At 51.7% G+C, this 8,652-nt stretch overlaps 1 protein-coding gene across 1 annotated transcript in view; it reads left to right on the forward strand.

Annotated features, from left to right (window-relative positions):
- CLSTN1 (calsyntenin 1) overlaps window positions 1–8,652 on the forward strand; it is a 106,983-nt gene that overhangs the window by 74,175 nt on the left and 24,156 nt on the right. The window contains exons 4-5 of the mRNA XM_045299205.1: window positions 4,743–4,772; window positions 5,945–6,140. Of these exons, the coding sequence (XP_045155140.1) occupies window positions 4,743–4,772; window positions 5,945–6,140 (226 nt within the window). The remainder of the gene's footprint in view (window positions 1–4,742; window positions 4,773–5,944; window positions 6,141–8,652) is intronic.

Raw genomic sequence — 8,652 nt, forward strand, 5'->3', positions numbered from 1 at the left:
GACACACACACACACACACACACCCGCCTCCCCTGGGGGACAAACAACAGAAACCATGGGGGAAGGGAGCTAGGGGTCAGTGTCAGATATGAAAATAATAATAATTTACAATTTATCAAGGGGTCGTGGGGGGAGTTGATACCAAGGGCTGAATAGAAAGGAAGTGTTTAGATAATGACGGCAACATGTGTGCAAATATGCTTGATACAAAGGATGTATGGATTGTTTTAAGAGCCCCCAATAATTAAAAAAAAGAAAAAGATTGAGTGTGAGGAGGCTGGTGGGATAGTTGTTAAAACTCAGCCTCAGAAGAAGACGATATTTTCAAATTCCATCCACTTAATACTTCCTAATCATCACTAAGGGCATGCTTTTCCCACCTAGTAAGTAATTAAAATGTAAATCCAGCATCTGGGGCAGAAGTGTCCTTTCCATTTTGATGAAAGAGTATGCATGATTTAAGCAGGCACTTTTGAGGATGAGGTAAAACCTAGACCCTTTCATGTCCAGTGCAGCTCGAGACTCGGCCGAGGGCTGGCAACGTGGTGCCCACCGTCACTCCAGGGGAGTGTTAGGCCAGTGCCCACCGTCACTCCTCCAGGGGAGTGTTAGGCCAGTTCCCAGCACAACGAACTTTATTAAAGCCACCAGGGCTGCACCTTAGGAGCCTTTGAGCAAAGGTTGAGATGTTAGGTTTGGTAAGCGTATTACAGTTTGTGTATGGAGTGGAGATGGAAAGGAGTCCTGGAGGGGCCATAAGGGGCCCCGTTGGTCCTGTGAGATAAATGTTGCACTGCTTACCAGAAGGTCAGCAGTTCAAACCCCCCAGCCACTGCTTGGGAGAAAGAGGAGGCTGTCTGCTCCAGCCTTGGAAACCCTAGAGCGGGGTGCCCTGAGTCAGAATCAAGAGCAGGGGGGTTTTGTTTGTTTTCAGAGGGGATCTTGGTGGTGTGGTGATTAAAGTGCTGGGCTGCTAATCAAGAAGGTCAGTGTTTGGGGTCCGTCAACTGCTCCCCAGGAGGAAAAGTGAGGGGGCCTGCTCCCCTAAAGAGTTATAGTCTTAGAACTCCTTTGGGGGCAGCTCTTCTCTGCCCTGTAACGCTGGGCTGAGTCTGAATGACTCATGGAGCGGTGGCTGGCGCAGCGGTTTGAGCGCTCAGCTGGTAACTGAAAGGAGGTGGTTAAGCCCATCCCCACCAGCTCTACCCTGGCCCAGGGGGCACGCTGAGTCACCCCATGACGGCGACGGGGAGCTCTGAGAAGCCTTGAACCACACATGCATAGCGTTGCAGTCCTCATCACGGTGCTGTGTCCCACGTGGCTCATGTTAGCAGGCATTGTGTATGTTCTCCCATGCGTGTCCTGGGCCTTGACCTTAACCTCCCTGGGCCAGAGTGAAGGTCTTTCACAAGATGGGCTGAACTCTCAGGATCTGAAGAGGAGCCAAAAGAAATGGCAGGACAAGGCTAAGAACTTTGTCTTCCTGGGTCCTTGGAACCGACTTGCCGGACCTGAGGTGGCTTTTCTCCGTGGTGTTTGTGGTTTAGGGGAGCCGTGAGTTATGGGAGGGGTCAGCCCACTCCACACCATTGCCTGCTTTTCAACCTGCAGAGGCTGCCATTGCCCTGACACTATGTCCGCGGCACTGGGAGAAGGGTGGCTTCCACACACTTTTATATGCCCCAAATGGAGATTTCACACGGTCCAGCCTGATACAAGGCGGCCCCTGGTGAAGCAGCAGTTTAAACCAATGTTAGCATGTTCGGACCGAAGGCTTGTTGGATGTCAGGTACCGATTAGAATGAATTCATTTGGGAGTAGTTGCCATTCAGGAAAGGATCAGGATCCGTCCACATAGTTAACGGCAGCCTCTCTGTAGAACATCACCAGTGTGGAAGCTGGCCCTGCTCTCCAAGCAAAACCCGCCTTGGCCCAGAGTCACCCAGATTGAGAAGGACCTTTATCATTCATCGCGAAGGCAGAGAGGCCACACACGGTGATGGAAAAGACGGCCAGGAACCAGTTTCCTAAGGCAGAGATTGAGTTTCCCTAAAGGGTGGAAGGCAGAGGCAGCAAAGGTGGGGAGACTGGTAGGTGTAGCGGGCGAGGGAGGGAGCCAGGAGGGCTTCCAGGGAGCATGTTGATTAACTTGTATGGCATGGAGAGCAGAGGGTTGAAAGTCAGCTTGCGGCCCACTGGTTTCCAGGGAGATCTGGCTGGGTCAGTCCTTTCAGGTGGTCTTCCAGTCCTGCATCCAACGCTCCAGCCAGCAGCCGGAGCCTAGCAATCCTGACAGCCAGCCACGCCTGCACACCACCAAGAGGCCAGTGTCCTCAAAACTCGGGCGTCCCCTGTTTGCATTAGAACCATCGAGGAGTGTTTAAAAGTACAGAATAGCCAGCATCTCTCCAGAGCTGCTAAATCAGAACTTCTAGAAGGCAGGACTTGGAAACGTATTTTCCCCAGATTTTCTAAGTAATTCTTGGTGGGCTAGCATGTGAGATCCACTGCTGGATAAATGACGAGCCTCTGCGAACGGAGCCCCTTACGTAATTGAAGGGTCTTGAAGAACCCTACTGCTTAGACCCACGAGGGAGCTTACCCAGAGGTCCTCCAGCACCAGAAAGCAAGGAAGCCAGCCGTCAGCAAAGAGCAGGTGAGCCTGGCCCCCAGGCCTGAGCAGCAGAGCCGTGGGCTAGAGGTGAGAGTTGGGTTCGCAGGGCTAGTTCAGTAGACCCGTCACTGGGCACGTAGCACCCCCATTTCTGAATAGCTTTGCCCTCATCTTTTTCCCACTGAGTTTAGATCAGTGGGCCTCCCACCTGTAACCAAGCTCCCCAAACCAAGTGTGCACACATCTCTCGCTCCCTCCCTGGAATGTGAATGCTGAGCAGACACACAAAGATGGTCGGCACCCCATTCCGTCTGGCTCATCATGAGCCCTGTCTAGGCACCACTGTGGGTCCTGCTTCCTGATTTCCCAAGCCCATTCCCAAGTCCCCTTCTTTAAAAGCCTGCCATCTCTTCCAGGAGTCCCCGGGAACTCTTCACGTAAAGCCCCTTTGGCATGAGTTAGTCACTAAGGTTGACTTTTGTTGCCTGTGACCAGTGAACCTTAACTGTTCAGGGTCAGCACGAATGACCTTGGGGGCAGGGCCACCAGGGGGGTCTGGGCTCTTTTCCCGCAGAAGTCGGCTTAGAAAATAGCAGGTCCCGTGCAGCCCTGGAGAAACACATGTCACCTGAGCCTCACCGGGCATGGGCGGAAATGCCCATGGAGACATCATTCATCGTAGCAATGACACGTGCTGGCCTGATCGCCTGGGGACGGTGATCGGAGTACTTACCAGTGAACGTTGCTTCCATGCCTTCATCCTGGCCAGCTGGGGGGGCACGATGATGTAACAGACTCACTGGGTGCTCATGACTGTGTAGAGTGTTAATCAGGCGTCCTCAAACTGCGGCCCGCCGAGGACATTTATCCGGCCCGCCGGGTGTTTTTGCCCTGTTTGTTTTTTCACTTCAAAATAAGATATGTGCAGTGTGCATAGGAATTTGTTCATAGTTTGGTTTTTTTAAAACTATAGTCCGGCCCTCCAACGGGTCTGAAGGACAGTGAACTGGCCCCCTGTTTAAAAAGTTTGAGGACCCCTGGTATAAATGAAGGGTGAGTGCATCTCAGGAGATACAAAGTTACATGGAAAAGGAGCCACAGGGATACTTTATGATTCCGGGTTTTAATCTTTTTGTTTTTGAAGAGCAAAATGAAACAGCAGATTATTCGGGACTATGCAGATATTGGGTGGAACCATTAAGAAAAGCCAGGAAACAGAAGCCTGTTTTTTGGGGCGGTGTGGGAGAGAGGAGGTGGGTCTGGTGAGAGGCAGCGGACTCTTCTCTGCCTGCGCGTCCCTGTGCCTGTAGGGCGCCACGGCCCTGGCGGGGAGCTGTATCTGGAGTAACGCCGCAGAACTGTGTCTCCACGGAACAAACACCTTGGTCACTGTGTGGTTGGCCCGATTTCAGATGGCATAAGGAGCCACCAGCAGTGGTTCAAACCCACCAGCCGTGCTTGGGAGAAAGATGAGGCTGTCTGCTCCCATCATGGGAAATCCCGTGGAGTCGTTTCGCTCTGGCCCGAGAGGTGGCCAGTGAGGTGGCCATGGGTTCAGTTTGCATTTGGTCATTTAAGCATACGTTCTTGAGACTCATGGGGGAGTTATGTTCGTTGCTGCAAGTGGACGCGTCAGATATGAGAGAAGCACCATTCGTTCTGACCTTCAAGAACCAAGGGGCTTTTAGAACCTTTGGCTCCTGATTTGGGTTGCCCCGAACCTATGGACCGGGTGGATGTTACCGGAAGCTGAGGGAACTTAGCCCGAAGATGAAAATCTCTCAAACTGTGAAATAACAGATGGGTGGACTCTTAACCATTGCCATCAGATGGTCTTAGGAAAAACCCTGCTGACCCCTGAGGTTGTTAGGAAACCTTATCGCAGTCTTTCACCCACATGGGACTGTCATTTCAAAACCACGCGTAGTTCATGGTAAGTCGGGGTTCAGAGTGGCACCTTTTGTTTCTGGGGAAGCCCTTCTGCTATAGCAATTCCAGCCGCCGGCTCCCGAGCGCTTTGTTCAATGACGTGTTCGGTCTTTCCTATGTAACGTCTGTGACTTTTCCCACAGTGCTCTGCCTTCGTTCTTTCCTGTGTTACTGACGTGGGTTTATCTTTTCTCCTTAGAGAGTTTTGAGGTGGCAGTCACCAAAGAAGGTGATCAAGGGGTCTTTCTATCCCTCTTTTGACATTAACCCACTAACTTTGTTTATAAAATTGGGAATCAGCCCTTGAACAGAAGATATTGTCATGCTCTTTTGCCCCTATTTTTCCTATTTGTTTCTTCTGTTTTTAAAAATTATATCTATAAATTGATGGAACTTGTATGTAACCAAACCCTTGGTTAGAAATATCTGGAAATCAGACATCCATTTGAACTCCAGGGATAGTACCATACATTAAGCACATAGAGAAAAAAGCGGGTACGTTTTTAAGAGAATGTTCGCTCCATAACCCTTTCCTATTAGCGGAGACCACGGGAGGCACCCAGACCTATTTCCATATGAAAGACGTTTTGTGATGTTTTATACATAGCTCATCAAAACAGTGCCCGTAATTCCCCATGGTGGGGCAAGCTCGGCAAAAAGAAAACCAGGGTTTCTCTCCTGTGGAAGCTGGTAAGTCCCCGTGGACTGAGGCAGGCCTCCTTTTCGGGTTGGTGGGACGGTCTAGGAAAGAAGAGCCTAGCAGCCCCCCTGCCCCCCTAGAAGCTGTACCAGCAGCAGTAGACCCACTGTTGAAATGGATGCCTGAAGAGGTGGTATTTCTACCGTTGCTCCGGAGCACTTTCCTTTGATTCCCTAATTTTAGCCGGGCTCATTGCACAGGAAGACTTGCTGCTTCTGAATTCTGTCGTTCTGATGCTGAACCTCGATCTCACGACACTCTACCCGCGTGCTCTCGCCTCCTCTCTGGTCCAAACCCAAACCGCTGACCCGCCCGGCTCTCGCCAGCGGGCAGGCAGCCTCTGGGTTGTGAAGGAGGCCTGGCTGTTTGCTAATGAGACCGACTTTGACCGTAGAGCCACCCTAAGTACTCCTGTGAAATGCCTGTGTGTCTCCTCTCTCTCTCTTGTACTCCTGCATGAATGGATGCAAAGTTAAACGAGTGGCTTGGAAAGTCAGAACTTGCTTCCTTTTACTAAAGCGCCCCCCACCCCCTGACCTGTGTGAGAGCACAGCCCTGCTTTGTCCACAGCCCTCCAACCCCCTGGCTGCCGAATTGTCCTTTGTTTTCCTTTGGGGTCTGGGGGCTAGGGAAGGGTGGGTGGGGAGATGTGGACAGTCCGGGCGGCCGCAGTTCTCACCTCTCTTGCTTTGACTCCCCAGGTGAGATTTGCAGATTTAAAATTCACGGGCAGAACGTGCCCTTTGAAGCCGTGGTGGTGGATAAGTCCACTGGCGAGGGGCTGATCCGCTCCAAAGAGAAGCTGGACTGTGAGCTGCAGAAGGACTATACATTCACCATCCAGGCCTACGACTGTGGCAGGGGGCCCGATGGCGCGGAGGTGAAGAAGTCCCACAAGTAAGTCAGCAGGCAGGCAGCCTGCGGCCGTCACAGTGTGTGCGCGCGGGGGTGTGTCCTTGGCTCGGGGCCCCAAGGTATTCTGCGTTTATGGAAGGTATGAGGCACACCATAGTTCTCATCCTTTGTGCACAATTCGATTGCACGCTCTTTGAGGACAGGGAGCTCGTCGGTGTGTTTACTCCTGTCGGGCGCATCTTACGTATTGCATTAATACTGCATAATTCTGTCCCGCCAAATGTTTCCACTCGGGAAATTAGGACTCTTCACGGAGAATTCCAAAGAGACAGGCCGCCCCTTCTTCCCATATGTCGTGTGGACTTGCTGCTCTCACTGAATCCGGGAGGCGTGACTCTGGTCCCCAGCTGTCTGTCAGCAGGCACTTGCATTTGTACCCCATCCTGGCTACACTTCTATGACTCCCACCAGGTGCAGGTGACTGGGGTGGAGAAGGTGCTGAACAAGACAGGAATGAGAATTCACTCCTTCCCTGCTTACTAGCTGTTTAACATCAGGCGGATACTATCCTTGGTTGAGTCTCAGTTTCCACCTCTTCTAAGAAAGCAGGTGTGGGTGGGTGAGGTGAAGTCACGTGACCCACGTTGTCGGGTGAAACCCGGTGGCTCTGGTCTGTGGAGGCTCTCAGAAGAAGTACCACTGATGCGTGTCGGGGAATCCCCTGTCCTCTCTTCCCATCAGGTGAGCCTGGCGGTGTGGATCAGAGCAGAACCAATCCTGGGGAGCAGCCCTTGAGCCCCCCACCAGCTGCCTTTGTTTGTAGGCTAAGCTGTTGAGGGACGAGCAGGCTCAGGGTGGCCCTTTCAATGTGCAGCCACGGTTGAGAGTCGGGAAAGCAAACTGACGGCACCGGGTAGATGAGTCCGACTACCCCAGTCCCAGGGCCCTTCCGTGGGAAAAGGCCACGGTTGTAGGAGAGATCCTGTCGCAAGACAGCCCCTATATGAGTCATGGGCTGCCCCAGAGGAAGAGCCCAGGTGGCAGCAAGGCTATGGCCTCCCCAGTGTCCTCTATTCATTGGACCAACCGTGGGTGGCTATCCCAGAATTAGCCTGACAGTCTCATGTTCTTCCTTAAAGTAGGACTGAACTTGTGTCGACACGCACGGCCCTCCTCTCTTAGCTCCTTACCCGTCCTTCCAGATATTGTAACAGAAACGTCTGTTATAAACTCTGATTAGAAAGGAGCCGGCAGGCGATGGGGGTGGCCACCCTGCTGCAGGCTCTGACACAGGGGCCCTTATCTTGCTAAAGAAGGTCCCTTGTGAAACTCCCTGCCGTCAGACCGATGCCGCTCCCCGTGACTCATGGGACGAGTGGAATGGCCAGACTCTTCACAGAAGTGGAAGGCGCCACCTTTCGCCCTCAGAGGCTGGCTGGTGGTTTCAAACTGCTGACCTGCGGATCACAGCCCAACGCCACCAGGGCTCTTTAAAGAAAATCCCTAGTCTCATATTTCTGATACATGTATTTTTAAACCAGCTGGCTTATCCTTAAGATTTGCAGGGCACCCAGCCCAAATCCCTATTTTAGTTGTTTGTTGTTTGCACCCTTTATGAAGAGCAATGGGGAGTCACATGGCCAGGTTCATCACATGGATTCCCCGTAACATGTGACCTGAAGAAGGGCATTTAAGAGCGGGGCAGGTAACCCTAGACGGCTCCATCCCTTACTGCAGGAGCAGTAGTGGACAGGAATGCTAAGATAAACAGGTGTGTGAGTTGTTGGGTAAGCGGGACCCAGGATTGCAGCTCTGGTTGAAAGGGGACTGCACTGACGGTTCATGACAGGTCCTTCCCCCGCTTACCTGAGGGAGTCATCTGCTCGGGATCCCTGTCAAGTCTTGTGACTCTCTATATGTTGTTTGTTCGGGTTTTTTGGCGGGGGGAGGGGATTTATCTATACAAGGTAGGCGGGATAGGTAATCTTACAGAGATAAGTGATTGGTCCGACAATTCCTGGGAGGGGAGGTGGGAGGGGGATGAGCGGGGAGCCAACAATGATAGGTACAGGGCAACAGTAAGTATTCTAAAATTGATGGCGAGGAGGACGTACCTTTTCTGGTTGTGTTTGACCAATCAGATTGTATCTGAGAGGAATTACTGAGAGGTGAAGGATGAATAAACAATATAGTGGAGTAGGAGGAAAGAAAGAGGAAAGAAGAAAAAACATGTATGTATATATGCTTGTTTATGTATGTATATTATGCAAATGCAACAAGGGAGCAGATGGACTTTGGGCCTCGGCTTAAATCCTAACCTCAGTACAAGAACTGTTTGTTCTAATAATGCGACATTGTATGATACCTTCCTGACACGATCGCTGAAGACAAAACGGGTGCAGAAGCAAAGGTGGTGAACAAAGCTGATGTGGCCCAGCTGTTAAAAGATACAGCACCTGGGGTCCTAAAGGCTTGAAGGTAAACAAGCGGCCATCTAGCAGGGAAGCAACAAAGCCCACATGGAAGAAGCACACCAGCCTGTGCGATCACGAGG

The sequence above is a fragment of the Echinops telfairi genome, unplaced genomic scaffold (assembly GCF_000313985.2).
Source record: "Echinops telfairi isolate 266 unplaced genomic scaffold, ASM31398v2 ScPeMD7_7457;HRSCAF=8495, whole genome shotgun sequence".
Lineage (NCBI taxonomy): Eukaryota > Metazoa > Chordata > Mammalia > Afrosoricida > Tenrecidae > Echinops > Echinops telfairi.